The sequence below is a fragment of the Cyclopterus lumpus genome, chromosome 19 (genome assembly GCF_009769545.1).
Source record: "Cyclopterus lumpus isolate fCycLum1 chromosome 19, fCycLum1.pri, whole genome shotgun sequence".
Taxonomy (NCBI): domain Eukaryota; kingdom Metazoa; phylum Chordata; class Actinopteri; order Perciformes; family Cyclopteridae; genus Cyclopterus; species Cyclopterus lumpus.
In genome coordinates, this window is record NC_046984.1 from 7,431,922 (window position 1) to 7,453,137 (window position 21,216).

The 21,216-nt window shown below is 40.1% G+C and overlaps 3 protein-coding genes across 6 annotated transcripts in view; 2 read left to right on the top strand and 1 right to left on the bottom strand.

The window, feature by feature from the left end:
* Positions 1-4,218, top strand: part of LOC117748420 (myoferlin-like) — a 26,057-nt gene extending 21,839 nt beyond the window's left edge. For all 4 annotated transcript variants that reach the window (XM_034558146.1, XM_034558145.1, XM_034558144.1 and 1 more), the window contains 10 exons: positions 55-203; positions 1,133-1,272; positions 1,363-1,451; positions 1,537-1,632; positions 1,889-2,030; positions 2,151-2,250; positions 2,370-2,563; positions 2,956-3,065; positions 3,233-3,380; positions 3,542-4,218. In XM_034558146.1, coding sequence (XP_034414037.1) covers positions 55-203; positions 1,133-1,272; positions 1,363-1,451; positions 1,537-1,632; positions 1,889-2,030; positions 2,151-2,250; positions 2,370-2,563; positions 2,956-3,065; positions 3,233-3,380; positions 3,542-3,580 — 1,207 coding nt within the window. In that variant the 3' untranslated portion in view covers positions 3,581-4,218. The remainder of the gene's footprint in view (positions 1-54; positions 204-1,132; positions 1,273-1,362; positions 1,452-1,536; positions 1,633-1,888; positions 2,031-2,150; positions 2,251-2,369; positions 2,564-2,955; positions 3,066-3,232; positions 3,381-3,541) is intronic.
* Positions 3,756-10,607, bottom strand: LOC117748422 (alanyl-tRNA editing protein Aarsd1-like). Its single transcript, XM_034558148.1, is given in 19 exon segments — positions 3,756-4,666; positions 4,746-4,840; positions 4,914-4,968; positions 5,056-5,083; positions 5,086-5,119; positions 5,121-5,147; positions 5,285-5,351; positions 5,450-5,580; positions 5,717-5,833; positions 6,014-6,170; positions 6,259-6,316; positions 6,413-6,572; positions 6,669-6,797; positions 9,175-9,234; positions 9,367-9,456; positions 9,823-9,921; positions 10,053-10,119; positions 10,275-10,388; positions 10,491-10,607. Coding segments are annotated over 19 exon segments (1,659 nt in total). The 5' UTR covers positions 10,526-10,607; the 3' UTR covers positions 3,756-4,530.
* A 759-nt stretch (positions 10,608-11,366) lies between these two features.
* On the top strand, positions 11,367-17,948 carry kat7b (K(lysine) acetyltransferase 7b). The gene is made up of 14 exons (XM_034558147.1): positions 11,367-11,551; positions 12,513-12,663; positions 12,760-13,008; positions 13,162-13,244; positions 13,399-13,476; positions 13,627-13,725; positions 13,815-13,925; positions 14,645-14,836; positions 15,119-15,208; positions 15,336-15,476; positions 15,618-15,711; positions 16,276-16,422; positions 16,618-16,724; positions 17,102-17,948. The coding sequence occupies exons 1-14, from the start codon at positions 11,534-11,536 to the stop codon at positions 17,201-17,203; spliced, it is 1,662 nt and encodes a 553-aa protein (XP_034414038.1). The 5' UTR covers positions 11,367-11,533; the 3' UTR covers positions 17,204-17,948.
* Positions 17,949-21,216: the final 3,268 nt, after the last annotated feature.

Here is a 21,216-nt window from a genome sequence, read left to right on the forward strand (position 1 = left end):
TGTTCCTGAAAACCTGCGTTCATGATTGATCCTTTTGAACTCTTTTTGGCTCAGTTCTGGTATCAACAAGTGGCGGGACCAGCTGAAGCCGTCTGAGGTCCTGGAAAACCTGTCTCGTCTGAAAGGCCTGTCCAAACCCAGGACGGAAGACAACGGCACATCAATGATCTTCAATGGCAAAGAATACACACTGGCTCAGTTTGGTAAGGTTTAAAATATAATTGTGTTTTATTCATCAGTAACAGTGATTTTATTATATCTCTATTGGTGATGGAAGCACTTGCAACCCTGTACACCTGTGGCACAAGTTTTAGTGGCTTGCAATTCATTTACAGTTATTCATTCCCAGTGAAATGGGACAAAAGTTGGATGAGCCTTTTTACCGAAGCACTGTATTCATGTAAAATTCTGTTTGGCAGCCGACACCATTCTTCAGTCCTGACCTAACGTACGAATCCTACACTCATTGAAGCAAAGAGCAGATACTTTGTGGCATGCCCCAACATTTGTATCTACATTGTCTGCTCAGGCTAAACTGTAATGGTTGGCCCAACTGGCTTAATGGGCAGCTTCATCTGAATACCAAGGCATGATCAGTTGTCCAACCACCATTACTGTTCATCACATGCCATTAATAGTAATAAAGTATGTATTTAACAACGAGTCTATAGGCACACTAGCAGCTCTGTATTTTGGCACAGTGGTGCATTCTCAATGATAACACTAACATGCATGCCAGCCATAGCTGGTGGAAATGTCATTAGTTTTGTAAGTATTTGGTCGAAAGCTAAATCATTTATCTCAAAGTTAGTATTCATTCTGAGGGGTACATGCATGTCTACACCACAGCCATCATCATACATCATGGTTGTGCTAAAGGAAAAAAACCATGGGTGCACCAAGGTTGCTAGGATTCATCCTTCATGAATGTCTAAAATATCAACGTGAAATGTTGTACTGTCTGGATCAAAGTGGTGGATCAACTGACATTGCCGTCCTTCAAGCCATGCCACTGGCTTTGCTCGAAACCGTATCAAACAATACATTTATTGTTTTTCTTTTCCCACATCTGATTTGACTAATTGTAGTATAAAATGAGCCTAATTAAGCTGTATCTTGTATTTACATCTAGAAAACAACAAGGAAATTCATGAGCACCTTGGTCCGGCCCGGGAACGCCTCTGCCAGCACGTGCTCAGAAAACAGGGACTTGTCCCTGAACACGTGGAGACCAGGACCCTTTACAGCTCCTTCCAGCCCAACATCTCTCAGGTTAGATGTCACAGCCCAAACACTTTGTATCTGTCCACATTCACCCTGACGCAGCCATTTAGTAAAACCTTTTATACTGTGTTCATTTAGGGACGGCTTCAGATGTGGGTGGATGTTTTCCCCAAAAGCATCGGCCTCCCTGGACCTCCCTTTGACATCACACCACGCAAGCCTAAGAAGTGAGTGCTGTGCCGCAGTTCAGTGCGTCATGACTGGTCCCATTAGAGGTCACTGAGTCAATGCCTGCTGTTTCTTAATCGTCAGGTATATCCTGCGTGCGGTCATCTGGAACACCACAGACGTGACCCTAGATGAGACCAGCATCACAGGAGAACACATGAGTGACGTCTATGTCAAAGGGTAAGTCAAACCTTTTGACTTTATCGATTGCGTTGGTGAAATATTATTTTGACACTGAAACTAGCTGATAGTTCTACTGATGCTGAGTTCATGCCTTTTTACTTTGTTTCAATTTCTTTCATTTTTTTTTCATCAGCAGCCATTACAAAAATCTTCTTTTAGCTGATTTACATTCATTTGAATTCTTTTAAAGCAAACTAAAAGGTTACTGTGGAACCAGTTAATGAATGCTCACACCTGTTGGTCCCTTTGTCAGCTGGATGCCGGGCATGGAGGAGAACAAGCAGAAGACGGACGTCCACTACAGGTCTCTGGACGGAGATGGCAACTTTAACTGGAGGCTCATCTTTGACTTTGAGTACCTGCCAGCTGAACAACTCTGCCTGGTTTCCAAGAAGGTGAGGCGTATCTGAATGATCAAACAATTGGCTTCAACAATGCTGTACAGATTTGAAAATAAAGCCTGCGTTGTTAAAATGAGAATCTAAAATGTTTTCCCGTTTTTCTTTATTCAACAGGAGCAATTCTGGAGTCTCGACAACACAGAGTTCAGGATTCCCCCCAAGCTTATTGTCCAAATATGGGATAATGACAAATTCTCACTGGATGATTACCTTGGTGAGACACTTTTAAAGTTAAACAAAGAAAGCTGCATCTTGTTGTTTTTTTCAGCTTCATATTTACCTTCAGCCATTCCAAACCATGGCCGTTCATAGTATAATACTCTGTGGTCCCAGGCACTCTGGAGCTGGATCTGCGTAACCTGGTTGCTCCTGCAAAGACCCCAGAGAAGTGCTCTCTGAAGATGATGGATGATTTGGAAATAGGAGCGCCACAGAAATCAGAGCAAGCCAAGTCTCTGTTTGCTCAGCAGTCAGTCCGAGGCTGGTGGCCGTGTTCTATTGAACAGGATGGACAGAAGGTCCTGGGCGTAAGTATGAATAGAAAGTACACCCAAAGATGGATGCTTTTTTTTTTTTTAAAGCTATGGGAATGGATGGAGAGCAAACTAGCACTTAAAATATAGCAGTAGACTCTTTGCAAGCATTAAAGAATGAAGTAAAGATCATCGTTGACTGAATGTTTTAGGTAAACCAACAAAAGGATCATATTGTCTTTTCTGAAATAAGAATATTGCCCCGCTTCAGTTTAGCAACACATTTCATATTCATTACACCTAAAACAAAATAAATAAAAGTATTACATTTGTAATCACCTGCATACGTCTGATGAATAGATTCTGCTTCATTTTAATATTCTGAAAGTCAGATCCTTATTGTCATTATGTTGTTATGCAGTATGTTGTTCGTCTTGTGCTCACAGGGAAAGGTGGAGATGACACTGGAGATTGTAGGTGAAGCACAAGCAGATGAGAAACCTGCAGGAAAGGGCAGGGACGAACCCAACATGAACCCCAAACTGGACCCTCCCAAGTAAGAACCCAGCCTGTGAAACATACCCCATCTACCATTCTGCAGAATAAACCTATTCAAAATTAATCCTAATCATGTTTCTTACCTGCTTGTTGAAATGCGGAACATTTTGTTTTGCAAGTAAAATATACAAATGCACCCCGTCTTTCATTTCCCACAACCCTCAGTCGTCCAGAAACATCCTTCTTTTGGTTCACCAACCCATGCAAGACCATGAAGTTCATCGTGTGGAGAAGGTTCAGGTGCCTCTTCATCGGACTCATCCTCCTCACCATAGTGGTGCTCTTCCTCGCCATCCTGTTGTACTCTTTACCGGTAAGGACGGATGATAATCTGACTTGATTTGGTCCAGCTGGTATAACTCAAAAGTGCATGCAGTGGTTCCAAATGTTCCCTGTAACGTGGCAGGTGATGATTTAAAGCTGTGTGCTTCATGAGAATCAGTCATTTAAATTGTTCTCCTTGGCCTTTTCCAGAACTATATCTCAATGAAGATCGTGAAACCACTACAATAACCCGGCGCAGTGGAACTGGAAGGGGCGACAGGATGGTCACACTAACTGGGCGCATCTACTGCCAAACAATCTTAATATCAATATCTTTTTTGACTGCCTCTAGTATTTTATAAAGGTCTAAATGGGAAGGGGTGCTTGCACAATTGCACTATGTTATCATATTTTACTATGAGCACTTACTCTACACCGCTAAACTGTGACAGACTCTTAAGCAATACATTTGTGATGTTTCCAACACTGCTTTTATCACACACACGTACACACAACTAGAACCCCTTGTACAGTTTAATTACAATCGTCCTGTAATCAACCGTTAATTTGATGGTAAAAGTGAGTGGGTGGAATTCAAGGCTGCATTTAAGGGTTATGTTGTATATGATTGCACATTAATGTAAGGTGTTTCTACTATTTTGGCATTATAAATCTAAATTAGCTGATTAATAGCAATTGATGATTATGAGAAAAAAAAGTTTCACCAGGGTAGTATTTATTACAGGACTGTTTCATTACAATGTACAAGGGTTTCTAGTCAACGTAATCGTGCCAAAAACTAAGACTTCCGCTACCAACAGTCGTGTTTACCGTGTGTCTTTTGTATATTACATTTCACAAGTCTTTTAAATAAAAATAACATTCAACTGGTGTCGGTGTCCATTGTCTAACCAGCTGTGAACAATGAGCAGCAGCACTTAAATAAAAAAACAAGTTTAATTGTCTGTCTAAATTGAACATTGAGGTGCCTTGAGCTGGGCATTTAATACAGCCCCCACATACAAAAGAACTTGAATGAAAATGGCAATAAGATTTGACAGACGAGTTCTAAATTAAAAACTGCACGTGAGAATCATGTTCAGAAGATCCAGTAATAAACATTATCACAGAAATTAGCTATCCTTATTGCCTTGTTACATATATTGTTTCACTAAGAAATTTGTAATCAAACATTGAGTCTATTCATTCTCTGTGTGATGTTTGCAGTGCTGCTGCAGGAAAGCCTCCACCTCCCCTCTCCGAGCCAGGCTGTTGGCTTTTCCTTGGAAACGTCCGTTCTTTCCTGCCCCCTTCCCTTGGAGCATCTCTAACACCCTAGGGAGCACAGACACATCCTATAGTGCTATGCTAAATTAAGGCAAAGCCTAAATAAATATGTGGTGGAGTCTCTTACCGCGGCCCCATCTCAGCCACTCGTCCACTGGGTCCAGCCAGGAGAAACAAAACGGGTCCCTTCTCCTCTCCAACAGTCAGGAAAACCAAAGTTTCCTAAGCGCAAACGAAACAAGGCTTAACAAAAACATTTAATAGCTAATACCAAGAAGTCAGGTCATAAACTTACCTCAGTGTTTATTTCATTGGCAATTATATTCATAAACTCATTGTCACCTTCTTTCCTGTAGAAAGAAAGAGAGCATTTTATCTGAAATACTTAGTGATGTACTTTAAACATTAATGCTGAACTCAAACAAGCCCTCTCTTACTTATGCAAGCTGAAGAAGTTTCCTCTTGTGGGTCGTTCTTAAAGTTCTGGGTGATGAGGACAGCCCATGTCTCGGAGCAGGCTCAGGTTAGTCTGCCCAAGACATGTTTATGATAGTTAGGGCGTCCATGTGCAGCGTGTTATGCAGCAGCAAACACATAATGTGACACAGTGCTCGTCAAAATGGATTCTAATCACATCCAGAGAAGAAATCACTGAAATGTTCTTACTTTATGTAGTAGTTTAACAGACTTCTGCAACTTGTCAACGGCCTCAACGTGCTCATCGGGTCCAGTTCTGTTGAACAAAGTTGATGATTTTTTTTTTTCCCACACTTAAAACTCCCAAGAATGAGCTGCAATCACGTTGGTGATATTTGGATGATTCAGACTTACTTCAGGAGAGACACCAGTGAGCGCTCTGTGCTGTAGCTTTTCTCAGCATACATCAACACCCTGTTTCCTGTCAGGAAGATCAAGTTGGTTTTGTTTTTCTTTCCTTTCTCAGTTCCCAGTAGCTTAATAACCTAAAATTCAGATACAGAGAAATGTTACAAATATGACATGAATGCATGTTTGGATTGTATATAATATGTAAAAGTATTGTATAAGTCAGATGAGGCCAATCTAAGTTATTGTGTATTTGCATGTGTGAAATTATACCTGTAAGTGGCTGAGGTTAGACACATGGGTTCCACAGCACATGTTGGCATCAACGCCCTCGATATCAATGATCCGTATCGGCCCTGCATGGTCGCCTGGAAGCCCCCGACTCCTCACCTGGTAAATATAAAATAAAAACACACACACACCTCATGTGACAAACTGAAGAAGTAAAATCTATTTTTAATAGATGTCGTACATTCAAAAGAAAAAAATAGTTGAAACAATATCTAAAACCTGAATTGATCACACAGTAAGAGGACTGTACTTTAGCACTAGTAATATCTGTAAATGCACCTTTTCCACAGCAGGATCATCTATAGAGAGGAGCTGAACGGTGACAGGGACATGGACTCTGATCTTTTCGTTTATGGCTTCCTCCAGAGCCTGGAGCTGGGCAGGCTTCACAGAGGGAGTGTCCAGTTCAATGGTGCCTCTCTGACGCCCCAGTTCCCTGAGAAACAAAAGAAGAACAGAGAAGAGCGGTAAATGCACACGTTTTTATGGTTACAGGGACATGGCGCAGTGCAGTGGTAATATACCAGGATGTGGTCTTGTATCCAAAAAGTTTTTCTGCCAAAGCTGTGATCAAATGTTGACCTAAGAAACAAGAAGAAAACAATTGCAGCTTGGAGCAAGTGTGTTATATCAATGTGAGAGACAACAGTCCCTGGCCTTTGGTGTCAAGATACTCACCTGAGTGTTGCTGCATGTGGTCAAACCTCCTCTCCCAGTCCACCTTCACCTGCACCTCCTGACCCACCTCCAGAGATGAGCCCACAAAGTGTACGGCGTCAGGTCCCTGCCTCGTCACCCTCAAGACTGGGACATCTCCAATCAGCCCGTGGTCATCTGGCTGAAGGAGGACACCAGTAAAATGTAGTATGGCTTTTTGATTACTTTATATTACTTCTGACATAAACAACTCACAGCTGATGTAGAAAAGTCTTACTTGGCCGCCTCCTTCAGGAAATAAGATGGTGTCTCGGAGCTTTACATTGAAGCCCTTGAGAGTTTCTTTCTTTCCACTGACTTCATGTTTGAGCTCAGCTGGGCAGCAGGATACTACAGAGGTAACAAACTAAAAGGAAAACCACGAGGACATGTAAACAACCTTCAGGGGGAGGGAGTCAGGCAATGATCAAATTTCAGTCAGATTATAAACCTCTATTATGGTCTTTGAACAACAAAAACGGGAAAGCAAATGCGTCATTTAACCGCGAGATAGTGTGTGAAGTATTACATAAAGCTAACACGTTAAATTAGAACATCCTGACGTTGCTTTTTGACAATGGGTTTAGGTTGACAGCATAGCGAGGGTCTAGCTTTAGTACACATTGGGCTACTCTGACGTATTTACGTTACAACATTATGCAGCTCAACAAATACCAAACGTGCCAATGCCCTAAAATAAATGTGATAGTAACGTGAGTTAGTGGGTGACTGGCTCGTGCTCACATTAGACTGTGCTCCTACTGTAGTTAGCAACCACGCTAATCATCTCAGCAGAGAACAAATGGTAACATGTGGTGTTTTGCACGCTATTAAAAACTGCAGCGCTGGTAAACTGTTATGAAACTGCTTCATACCTCTTTCATATAGCAGTCTCGTTGACACTGAAAAGCCATTCTGGGAGATATTTGAAGGAAACGGTCTACCCGGCACAAACGTTAAGCTAGTCGTTATAACTCGGGGAACCGCTGTCAGTTTAGTACGGCAAGCAACGTAGTTCAAACTTGGTTACACCGGCTTCGGCTTTTTAAAATCAGAATCAGCTTTATGAATTTTACTCCGGTTACACGTACGCTCTCGTCGTACATACATATTTAAATTACAAATGACAGGATAAATATAAAAGACATTAAAAATAACAGAGTAGCAACATGTATGTACAATATAAAAATAACAACAATAACAATAATTTGGGGATGTAGTGCAGAAAGTGGTGATAGTGCAAGTAGTGCAGATGGAGGTGTCTGATTAATTGTTCATCAGAGTGACGGCCAGTGGAAAGAAGCTGTTCCTGTGTCTGGTGGTTTGGCCGTACAGTGCTCTGTAGCGCCTACCAGAGGGGAGGAGTTGGAACAGCTTGTGTCCAGGGTGTGAAGGTCTGCAGTGATCTTTCCAGGCCGCTTCCTGACTCTGGACTCCAATAGTTCTCTCTGCAGACCTGACTATCCGTTGTAGTCTGTCTCGGTCCTGTTTGGTGGCCGATCCAAACCACACAGTGATGGAAGAACAGAGAACAGACATTCCTGAGCTGGCGAAGGAAGGACAACCTCTGCTGGGCCTTTTTCCGGATGGTGTTGATGATGGAGGCCCACTTCAAGTCCTAGAAGGTCTCCACTGCAGACACAGTGCTGTTGAGTATGGTGAGGGGGGTAGTGTTGGGGGGCTCCTCCTAAAGTCTATTGTCATCTCCACAGGTGTGGGCTTGTTCAGCTCCAGGTTGTTCTGACCACACCAGAGGACCAGCTGTTCAACCTCCCGTCTGTACGCAGACTCATCACCGTTCCTGATGAGGCTGATGACCGTTGTGTCGTCTGCGAACTTCAGAAGTTTAACAGACGGGTCCCCTGAGGTGCAGTCGTTGGTGTAGAGGGAGAAGAGCAGTAGGGAGAGCACACATCCCTGGGGGGCGCCAGTGCTGATAGACCGGGTGCTGGATAAACGCCATATACACGCATAATACAAAAGGCATTTTAAAGTTGTTGTTTTGTTTTTGGCGAAACATTAAGGAAATAGACTTGGTCACCTTTGTCACGAGGGTACATAAATAATATAATAATAAAATGCACTCAACAGATATTATATAAGTTTGTAAAGCATGTGCAAGAACCTGCACACCATTACCTATCAATAACAGTTAAATAGAAGACTAATCATCTGCTGATATATAAACAGGTAAAACATGTACTCAAAATAAAATAAGGAATGAAGCTTGCATACTTATTTCTGATTGAATGCCATCTTCTAGAGTGAGTGAATCAAAAAACCATGTTTGGCCGTGCCCATCCCCATAATCCAGTATGAAGCCTTTCATTAAAAGCCTATAGTAACATAACATATGTGATCCCATGTGCAACATATCATAATGACTTTCAAACCCTGGTTGCTAAACTTATTTTTTATTAAAATTGTCAATGATACATCAGCGGCAGTGGACAATAATATGTCAATAAATAATTCCATAGAAAACATCAAAACTGTATTTTGGACAATAACATTTCACATCATATGCAAATATTACAAACTGTATCAAATATAGCACTGTCGTCAGCATCATATAAAGTTGTAGTGGCCTCCAACACAGGAGAGAGGTTACTGTGAGTCTCAGTCAGACTGCCAGAGAAGAAGGAAGAAAATGGTCGATGTCAAAATGTTAATGATCAAATGGAAATAATTAATATTACATTTTAGAAGTACCCTCCCAAACTACCTGAACTATCTGCACTTACGTCACTAAGATCACCCATATCTGGTGCTTGTCCTTTACTGGCAGACATTTCTTTGATCATCTGCAAGAGAAAACCCAAGTGTTTGTACACACAAAAATAACTCAGAGAAAGAATGTAAATAGTACAAAGTAGATGCACAGTGTCCTAAACTCTTGAACATTATAATAATTTAGACACATTGCATTTACTCACATCCATGTATCTATCATACTCCTCCTTTCCCTCGTCTTCTTCATGCTCCCAGTCCCTCCAGTTATCAAAGTCTACAGAAATCCAACTGGGCTGCAAAGAGAAGGAAAAACACATTTATCATTTCTAACCATACTTAATGTTGAAGCTTCATTTAAACTTTAAAATACCATGTTTCTAATTAAGCACGTTTTTTTCTGAGCCACAGTGTGTCAAGAGTTTTTCAACAGAGGAGTTGGCACCTTATAGTTTATCTTGATTTGAAAACATTGTGATGAGAAATATAATACATATTTCTGAAATATTTCATAATTTCTAAGGAATCCAGACAAAATGCACACAGAATTACACAAGAAAACTTTATAAAACCTTGTGACTGACCAATTTAAGTACACACACACACACACAGGCACACACACAGGCACACACACACACACACACACACACACACACACTTACCTTAGCCAGATCCTTCTGGAGATAAGGCCATGAATAATCAGGCTTCACCTTCCTTAGCAAGACATTGATGGTACGGTCATAGACTCTTTCTCTGGAGTCCTTTTAGAGTGTTATCAGGAAAAATCAACACAATTATATTAAACATCACACTGACTGTACAACTCAGCATACAATATATATAATCAGTTTTAATCCATTGGTCTCATCACGCAAAGAAATCGGATGCTTACATGGATTTGAACTTTGTCGTAGAAGTGCAGCTCGTTGTAAATCACGTCATCTGTGTCATTTTTGCAGCTGTTGTGAAGGGAACCATTTGAAAAATGTTATTGTCTGGCCACATTGTTTTTGACAAACGCTGTTGCAAAACTATGTTACTTAAGACAGAGATAGAAAGCAAGAAAGATAATTCACGAACAGAGAAACGAAAGGAAACAAATGTCTAAACTCACCATAAAATCATTTTATCTGGCTGGATGTCAACCTGGACTTCTTTAGGTCGATGAACCATGAAGTTGATGGTTACATATTTCTTTCTGTCAAACCACAGCGCATGTGCTGGCTGGCTGTTAAGACACAGAGAAACTGTTATACTTATGAATCAAATATATGATCATACATTAGGATTAGTAAAATAAAGCAAGGTCATTAGTACTGGCAACACTTACCTCTCCTCTGGTCTGACAATTTTTGGCTTGTTCATTCTAATTCTTGCGCAGCACTACGACAGAAACTACTTTCCTATTCCTTTAAGTTACAGAAAGTAAAACGTGTGTGGCTTCTTCTACTGTGTGCTTTAATGCAGTGACCAGGGCCTGCAGGCTATATATAGAGTAGTTGGTATCAGCTGCTGTGAGACATGCCTGCCACAGCCCCTTCCCCTGCCCTTAAAAGTCTACCAGTGGAACTCTCTGGAAAACAAATGCATTTTCTGGGTTCTCCAATACTTCAGCCAACCCCGATCCTGGGTGCTAAAAGGGTGAAAGTGGGTGCAAGGAGACAAAAAACAGAGCAGGGTCATCTGAGGTATCTAAAATGTAGAAACGGCATTTGGAACCATAGCAATCATTAAACACCTAATATAAATTGTACTCCTACTGTTGTTGTTGTTGCTTTTGTTCTTTTTAGACTGTGTCTCTACTGTCACTGTAGAGGACGCTGAACTACATTTACATTATATATATGTTTAACAATGTAAGGGGTACTCATGGAACTATTTGGATTCTTTAACAAAAAGTGGATATATTGTAACATGTTTGTTTCATATGAAAAGGGTTGATCAGAGTTGACTGATCATTAATGGTGTAACTCTGTATTGACTCTACACTCTTTGATTTGACCAACACAACAATCTAAATATTAAACTCCATCCGACAAAGAAGACTACGTTTGAATGCTTCAAAAAAGCCACTTGTGTCACTTGTGCCATCAGTGTGTCAGATTTATTTTAATGGTATTGACTAGAAAAGAAAGATCGCCTCCTGCTGGTAGGGAGGCGCACAGGCCTTAGAGGTCTCACCGGAAATGCAGTTCTCCACCCTGTCTGTGAGGGGAATGTGGCGCGAGAGACCCGGGGCAACGCTGTGTACATATAAACTTCTGCCTGGAAAAAAATCAATAAATAGTTTTCTGCCGTCTTTTTTTAAAAGTTTGGATAATTCTGCCATTTCTGACTGCAAACCCGCAGGAAGTACCGCGCATCAAGCTGAAAATGCCTCGCAGACCACAGGTAAGAACAAATGCATGTCGCACGAGAGGTAACGTTAGCTAAGTTAACGTTAGCTTACGCTCCACCATATTACATTCAATAATTCGACCATTTAGCATGCTACAACATGGGGTTTGTTATGAATACGTTCAGTCCACCGTGCAGCATTTAACAATCACATCAGTTGCTCGACTATCAGTTGTCATATTTTGTTTTTGTCAACATTTCAGTCCACGTCAAGGAAGATAATTTACGTTACATCTTGGTGGGCAGTGAAGACCAGCTAAACCAAATGTAGAAATGTAACATTGGTATTATTGAAACAAAATTGTGCTTTTTTGGGGTTATACATATGCCGAATTTACCATGAAACTACCATAACTCGTAGTATGTAATTAATATGTAAATATCCGCAGAAAGCAAAGCAGCAATAAGCACTATATTTTAAGATGCGAGATGTGTTAACGCGGTTTGGTAACAGACAGTTAGCCGCACGAGAAAACGGGGGCGCTAACGCTACACGCAAAGCTAACAGTATTACTTTGCTGAAATGCTAACTAAGGTTGATGCCTGGTCGTGTCGCCACTACTATGGATAGCAACGGTGACATTATTTGACCAGCTGCCCTCTGAAAAGTATTAAATGCTAACTGTTAATAAGTGTTATAGTTAAAACGTTAGTCACAGCTGTTGAACCCTGCTAACAGTGAGCCATCAGCTGTCTGTGGCCTTTCTCTCAAATAATGATTCCAGAGCTGGATCATAACAGCGGGCAAACCCGCTACAAGCACCTCGTGGTCCCAGATGCTGGTTTTATTAATACAGAATCAACGATTCCCAGTAAGCTAACCTCATTGGCTGTGCTTTGTACCCCTATTGTCTACTTTACTCACTCACACTTGCCATGGGCCACCAGCTTCTACATTGTTGCACCGGTAACATAATTTGTATAGGATGCTTCATTTAAGGTTTCCCCCTGATAGAGACATATGGTCGGGAGTGGTTCAGATGGAACTGAAGACTCGGACTCCTCCGCTGAAAGAGAACAGACCAATAGCTCAGAAAGTGATGGGAACATACCGAAGAGACAGCGCCTCACCAGAGCCTCAACTCGCCTTAGCCAAAGCTCTCAGGGTTGGCCAACATCCTCTCATGACAAAATAAAGTTTTTACAGTGTGCTTCCTCTCAACTGTAAAATGAACGTGGTGGTTTGACTCCATTTGCTTTAGATACTCCAGACTTGAAGCGAGCTGCTGACCATGATGAATCTCCACCATTGACGCCTACGGGAAATGCCCCCTCTTCTGAATCTGAGCTGGACATCTCCAGCCCCAATGCCTCCCATGATGAGAGCACGGCCAAAGATCAAGCCAACAGAGACTCGGACAAGGACCTCTCCCATCGACCCAAGCGCCGTCGCTGTCACGAGACCTATAACTTCAACATGAAATGCCCTACGCCAGGATGCAATTCACTTGGTAAATTTCTACCCTTCTGAAAATGTTTTACACAGGCTCATCAATGGAATCCCTGATTATTGATTGAAATATACTGAATTAGATTTTTATTCAGTGACATCATGTACTATCTTTGTATTAATATCAATTACCTCCTTTTGTCAATTTTCGAAGGTCATCTCACAGGAAAACATGAACGTCATTTTGCTGTATCAGGTTGCCCTCTTTACCACAATCTTTCTGCTGATGAATGCAAGGTGAGATGATGGTGATATAATTTAACTGTTATGGTAAGCCTAACGGTCACGGTTGAGACTAACCAAACAAGAACAGTTTGACGATCGGTATCATACAATAAGTTCCGTAGCAACATTTAATAAATATTTGACAGTTTGAGGTTCTTCATTACAGGTGAAAGCCGTCAGCCGTGAGAAACAAGAGGAGGAGGTGAAGGAAGAAAACAACTCGCGCCATGCAACTCGCCACCAGGTACTCCCCTTTTGCAATGATTAACATCACATTAATTATGTTAATTATTAGGAAGCATATTAATATTATGTAGGGTTGCACAAATCTAGTTGTTGTTGTGCAGGTTTGATATTATTGTGACATTTTATGTATTTCTATTTTGATTTTCAGACACCAACATTGAAACAGAGCAGATACAAAGAGCAGGTGTCTGAGATGAGGAAGGGGCGAAACTCTGGCCTTCAGAAGGAGCAGAAAGAAAAGCACATGGTAAATTGCTGCCACTCCGAACTTGCCATATTCCATTTGTATATTGGGTGGTGTATCCTCACATATCCACTCCTCTGTCTGGTCCACAGGAGCATCGGCAAACACACAGCAACACCAGAGAGCCTCTGCTGGAGAACATCACAAGTGAATATGACCTGGAGCTCTTCAGAAAAGCCCAGGCCCGTGCATCTGAAGATCTGGTATGGCATGCTTTATTTCTCCATCAGTTTGAAGAAGATGTTATGCAATAAAATAATAAGTAATATTGTTATTAATGTTATTATAATAAATACTAGTTAATGTCTTTGTATTTTAAAAAACTGAACCAAGTAAAACATAATGACTGATTATTTGCTGCAGTGTTATTACCTGCTTTGGTGTTGGATGCAAACTCATTGACCCTGCCTTGAATCTTTCTATTTCAACATTCATGTACTAACGCAGACTGGCCAATCAAAGTGTTGTCTCGACCAGGCTCCTACAACTCTCCGGCTGTGCTCCATAGATTCCCAAAGTTTACGATTTTCTTCCTTTCATGCTTGTTTTGTAGATTTTGAGATAGTCGTGGTTTATATTGTATAATAGTGATACGCGTTACCTGGAGAGCTTGGAAGGAGATACGTGTTAGTAAAATGATGCATTTCAGCCGGTGGAGCTAACATTAGCTAAGTACATTAGCACATCAATCACTAGCACTTCTATGCTATGGTAGCTACTGAAGGTATACTGAGTGTGTACACATGCTGCTTTTTATTGATAGTAAATAAATACCTTCCTGGCTTTACAGGACCAGTGTTGTTCTTTGCTTTTCTTAGCGAAGGGTGAATTGTGATGTCAGTGCAACAAATGTAGCTGAAAAGCCTTATCATACAGACTGATGATAAGACCAGCAGTGACACTGTGTACTTCCCTCCTGCAGGAGAAGCTGCGTATCCAGGGTCAGATCACTGAGGGCAGTAACATGATCAAGACCATCCTGTTTGGCCGCTATGAGCTGGACACCTGGTACCACTCACCCTATCCTGAGGAGTATGCACGCCTAGGTCGCCTCTACGTTTGCGAATTCTGCCTCAAGTACATGAAGAGCCAGACCATTCTCAGAAGACACATGGTGAGAGTCAACGACTGAAATCTTCAGGCCCTCAATACACCATTAATGTTATGCCGATTACAGATTTTTCAATAGTATATTTAATTTTTCTGTCTGTTCTGAGATATCTACTGTAAGAAAATAACTGACTAACTCACTAAGTATAGCTAAAATAACTTTAAAATGTTATTCATATTACATATCATGCCTATTAACACTGCATTATGGCCTTTAAATATACAGTGTCTGTTTATTCTCCCTGGGATCTTAGGAAATAATGCTGATATGTGTATTTATTTTCAGGCCAAGTGTGTGTGGAAGCATCCTCCAGGAGACGAGGTGTACAGAAAGGGGGGTATATCTGTGTTTGAAGTTGATGGCAAAAAGAATAAGGTAGGGAGACTCGGACTTTAAAATCTTTACCCCTTCTGGTTTTGTCTATCTTGTACACACATAAATCTGTAAAGCAAACGTCACATATGGTGGCATCTCACTAATAAGTTCAATTTCATCCCATTAGATCTACTGCCAGAACCTGTGTTTACTCGCCAAGCTCTTCTTGGACCACAAGACGCTGTACTACGACGTTGAGCCTTTTCTCTTCTACGTCATGACTGAGGCCGACAACACCGGCTGCCATTTAGTGGGATACTTTTCCAAGGTAAATGAGAGGGGGGGGGGGGAACAAACTAATTGAGATCTTTGCTGTGTTTAAAGTATATAAGAAAATATATATTGTGTAACCTATATTTTTTGAAAGCAGAAGCAACTAGAATGTTTTTTCTTTTGTTATCACTTCCAGGAGAAGAATTCCTTCCTCAACTACAATGTATCCTGTATCCTGACAATGCCGCAGTACATGAGGCAGGGCTTTGGCAAGATGCTCATTGACTTCAGTATGTCTATATTCACTGATTGTAGATTCACTCAGATTTTCTCTCATTTTGTCAATTGTTTACTGTGCCAAAATTGTTCAAATGAGTGTTGACTGACCTAACGGTAGGATAAGTGTAAAATGAGTGATTTCTATGTTCAAGATGACACCAGGTAATATATGTTAAAGCTAAAATACTAAAATCTCAAAATAAAAGATTGTGGCATATGAAGGTAAACAAATACAGAATATTTTGAATATACATTAAAACTAAGTCATATTTATTCAAGGCTATTGCATTGGATTGTATGAGACTGTTCAGTTGTTGGTGACTTTATGTCTACCCTCTGCATCTCCACTGGTAATAGCCAGCATTAGGTAAGCACATTATGTTTCTATATTATGGGCCACTGCAATATTTATTTATTTATTTATTTGATTCTTTACTTATGTTTTAATTGTATGTATTGTTTTGACACCTGGATGAAATCTACATTATTACAATTTTTTATGAAATATATATATATATTTTTTTATAGAGTTGTTTTTAACTGCTCCTGCCGGCTTTCTGTTGTGCTTTGTTTAGGCTACCTGCTGTCCAAAGTAGAGGAGAAGGTGGGCTCACCCGAAAGGCCTCTGTCTGACCTGGGCCTCATCAGTTACCGTAGCTACTGGAAGGAGGTGTTACTCAGATACATGTGCAATTTCCAGGGCAAGGAGATCTCCATCAAAGGTGAGTCAGGACAGAATCCAGGCAGGTTGCTCTACCACCATTAAGATGAAATACAAAATGTGTTCGTAACATGATATCTTCAAAATGTGGCTTGGTTGGGAAACGTTTATTAACGCATTCAAAGATTGTCTTGAACAAAGAAAACACGTGCATGTACAAATCATATTTACTGGTGCATTATCTATTGATGCGCAGAGATCAGCCAGGAAACTGCTGTCAATCCGGTGGACATCGTGAGCACCCTGCAGTCTCTTCAGATGCTGAAGTATTGGAAGGGAAAGCACTTGGTGTTGAAGCGACAGGTAAGATGTCTGTCCATTGGCCTGTGAAGTTCTTTTTATCGTTTCCGTCTACCATCTTTCATTTTATTAAATTAATTGATCATGCTGACAAACTCGTATTCATATCTATCTGGAAAGTTAAATCTTAAATCTTTAACGTTTTCTAACTGTCAAACAACCCGTTTAACTTGTATTGACATGAGCTCAACTTTACTCACGCTGTTTTGTATAATTTATGAAACCTTGGACCTTAAACTTTAAGATAATGCTGTAATAATTATCACATACATATTTGTATACACCAAAGTCCTAATGCATTGTTCCCTGTTTATAAATGACCGTAATGCAGCTTCACCTGAATGTAATCACTGTATTTGTAACGCTCTTCTCCGTCCTAGGACCTGATTGATGAGTGGAAGGCGAAGGAGATCAAGCGAGGCCACAGCAACAAGACCATCGACCCGAGCTCACTGAAATGGACCCCTCCCAAAGGGACATAAGCACTCAACTCCAACCTCAGCAGCCACAAGTAGCCTAGACCTACGAACTGTCAATAAAGACCAGTGTTCATTCTTTCTTTTCTTTTTTCTTCATGGTTTTAACCTGCTTTATTTGTCACAGAACTTTTTAAAAAACTTTTATATTTTACTTTCATTTATTTTTTAAGCTCCATGCGTTCCAAGTCCAATGATTCTCGACTTAAATATTGTCAAACAATTAACAGTAGAGAATCCTTGTCATTTGTTTAAAAAAAACTGCCATCATCTATTAAGCTTTGAATGTTAAATGATACATGGTCCAGTATGGTGAATAACATGAATGTTTGCTTTACTCATGCAAAAAAAGAAGACATAGCTGCATTTAGCAGCATTTATATGCTGTTATTTTTTATTTCATTCAAGAAATGTGCATTTTTAAGATGGTTTTTGTTTGGGATAAATACAATAATTGTTAGCATGAATTGAAACCGTAAGCGGAGTGAATTTTCAGGATTATGATGTAAGGTAACGTTTTCTTTGGTTGGTGTAAAATTGTATAGATCATAATAATGTGTACTTCTTTTGTTCAAGCTCCATCAATACAGGAATTGGACCCATTCCTCTGATGAACCTGCCAAATGATGGAAATATAAATGATAGATATTTTTAATTTGCTGAGAAAATAAAAAAAGAAAGAAATGAAGACAATACCACTGTAAGAATGCACATAGAAATAAAACAACCTCAGGTTTTTATACTGATTCAATCATACCTTGCTTCTGTGGTTTCTCCGAAACATCGATCACAGTGGTTGTTGCAGATGGAATTTCTCTGGTTAAAGATTCTGTAAAAAACAGAAAACATTTGAACTTAACATTTCAATGGGCCTGTCTTTGCCTTGTACTTTTAATCATAGCTGTTAAATGTGTATTTGCAATTTGGTATTTTTTAATATCAATAAAGCTGCTTTGATATTTTGAAATGAGTTGGATACGTCTGTTGGTGTTTGTGCTTTACCGCCACTGGAAATGCTTCTCCCCATCAGACCCACAAACGCCTCTCCTTTGTTTCCTATAAATGTGAGAAAGATGCACACATTTATTTTTCATAATGATGTGGCCTTAAATACATTCTTTAGTTTGAGTTGTCAACCGTCTGTGATTGGGCCAGACGTAGTAGCTGAGAAGGTTACATTATATATATACGAAGGTGTGAAAGCAACATCGAGCTACTTACGTCTATCTACTTTGAAAGGTTTCTTTATACCTGTGAGAGATAAAAATGAACCCAAGTTACAACTGTATTTATCATCATGTACCAGTTTTTTTTCTTCTATTCATCATCCCAGACATACAATAATTATGAACAACTTTTTAGACATGTTTTTTGTTGCAGAGTTAGGCTACCTGAGCGTTTCCCCATGAGTCCATAGAAGCGAAGGGCTTTAGATCTTTTCATCAAACTGGCCATTGGATGGGTCAGACTTGCCTCCATTGACTCATCCTGCCAGAAAAAAAACAAATTTGAAATACATATTTGTGTTTATATTATTTCCTACATTGCCATCAACATATTTCTGATAAGAACTTAATCCCGGATGCTCACCGGCCAGTCTTGAGATAACCTTCTCTCCTCTTCCCCGGTAGATGACAGTGCCTCATAGGTTTGCACCAAAGCACAGAAAGTCACAACAACAAAATGGATCTTCCAGTTATCCATTTCTTGGTTTGGAGGAAATGCTTCGGTTCCGTATCTCTTCAATCAAGTTGTTTGTTTTTATCAAAAAAAAGCTAAAAAGACATTTACCTCTGATATTGGACAGATGTGATTCAGCGTTGTTCTGTCTGCCCCAGCTGGATCCAGGGTGCATTTATACCTTTACTCCCCCATGCTGTTAGACCCCTCCCCCTCCAAACACCAGCGTGCACTTGCTTCCATTGCATTAGGAAACTTCCAGATTTGCTATATTACATTAAGTCTATTTTCATCTCAAGTATTTTGCAGCCATTACTTATTTAATTTCTGATGAATCATTGAATATTTTCAAGTGCATTTACTGTATTTTCTCCTCTCATAGTTGGAACGAATGTCATCCGATGATTTACGAGCCGTGTTAAATTCTTAGAAAAAAACCTAACATGTTCAATAATATTAAAGCTTAAATATTGACATTTGAGAAGCTCCCCTTTCATTTCCATTTTTATTAGACATCTGGATTGCTATTGGGTTAAAAATATCCTTGTGATGTGCACGTGCTACTTTGATATCACCGAGAGGAGGCAGGACATGCAGGCGCGTCGGGTGTTTGGCCAAAGCTTTGCAAATATTACCATCTGCTTTGAAGGAGTGCTTTATTAGTTGGCCAATTGACTTGGCAGCTAGTTTGGGATTTATGAAGCAGGATAACACAGACGTGACCTCTGACCTTTTGATTTATAAAAACATAAGACTAAAATTGCCAAAAGGTTTTGCGTGACATCGATGGCCAGAGGCTAGGCAGATTAGAAAAAAGTGCTAATTATTAAATACACCAGCAAATAGACGGTAGACATGTCAACTGCAATGGTAATGTATAAAATGTGTTTGCACGCCATAACCTGAAACATACTGAATATATCAATATTTGTAACTTTTTGATAATGGGATATATGAGCACAGTCATACATTGCCATCTCCTGAGACAATCACACTGTTCTTAAACCTTTTCCTGATCTTTACTATTCTAATGAAAGGTGAGCTTTTCTCCAACACTGGCTATAGAAATTTCTGGAGAGGCAATTACTTGCCAATCTGTGTGCTGTAAGGACGTCCACGTCGAAACAGAGCTGACACATACATCAAATTGCTTTGATCCACGCACTAGGTGCTTCTAAAAGCAGAAAGGCCCGGGACAATTAGGCCTGAAAGGCAATTACACCTGAACAGCCTCTCGTGTGCACACAGCTAATGTGGAGTGTTGAATCAAAATAAATCAGACGCACACAACATTTGCATATGAAATGATTGAAGTCACAAAGAGTTCCCTTAATAACAGAACACAGTGTTTCTATGAGACGCTTCAGTAGACCGTTTCGTGGTGTGCACCCTCACTGGTGTAAACCCGCGGACACATTTCACACCTCAAACTTGTGACTTTTCTGTTGATTTATAAAGCTCATATGGCATTTAAAGAGCTGCACACGTTACGTTATTCATGGGCTCTTTTTAGAGAGCCCTGATTCTATTAAGGCAAGAAAGATGTTGCTGTGGATATAATATTATGTAAGCTGCCAATCTGTATCTGTTTCTGTAAGAGCTGTAACTTCTGATTATGTTTAAGTATTGCATGGTTGATAGAAATCAACTGTGCTTCATTTTTAATAGGAGAGACTTGTCCACAGAGACAGCATCTGTCACCGTAATGTATTGCTGTCGTTTTTTATGGAGGAAACGGGAGAAGAAGAAAACAACAGTCAACCTTGTGCCATACAATTCTTAATTTAGACTATAACAGGCTGTCTTTCGTCAGACTGTGCAACAGCAGTGCAAAGCATGCACAAACTATTGTTACAATAGATTATTATAACGTCATATACAATGTGATATTGTTGTGCGAACAGTCATTTTTTGTGTAAGTACTTTTTTAATTTAATACGTTTTCGAAGGTAGGTATACTTTTTAAAGACGGTTTCAAGTGGCAATCCATCACAGAGTAAAAAACAAAAGTCCTGACAAAGTGTGTGAGTATGAATAGAAGAAGGTAGATTAATCAGCAGCTGCAGCAGTGAGAGGCTGGCTTGGTGGTGTCTGAGGCCGCAGGAGGGCAGACCATAACAGATAATCTCTGATCCTCCCCACGAGCTACAAGATAGATAACTTGTTGTTATGATATACAGTGAATTTACACAGCAAAGACAAGAATAACGGCACACTACGGAAAATAGCGCAAACAGAGGAAAAAGTATATTATCCTGTGGAGTGATCATGGGAGGAAGTGTTTATTTAGTTATTTATGGGCAAAAGGACTGGGGAAAAAAGCTTTAAAAAGAGAAATA

What these genes read in the sequence shown, in the direction of transcription:
- kat7b (XM_034558147.1), top strand. An exon ending in GCCAGGATGCAATTCACTTG is followed by an intron (nt 13,009 to 13,161) that starts GTAAATTTCTAC and finishes CAATTTTCGAAG; the next exon opens with GTCATCTCACAGGAAAACAT. An exon ending in CAAGATGCTCATTGACTTCA is followed by an intron (nt 15,712 to 16,275) that starts GTATGTCTATAT and finishes TGCTTTGTTTAG; the next exon opens with GCTACCTGCTGTCCAAAGTA.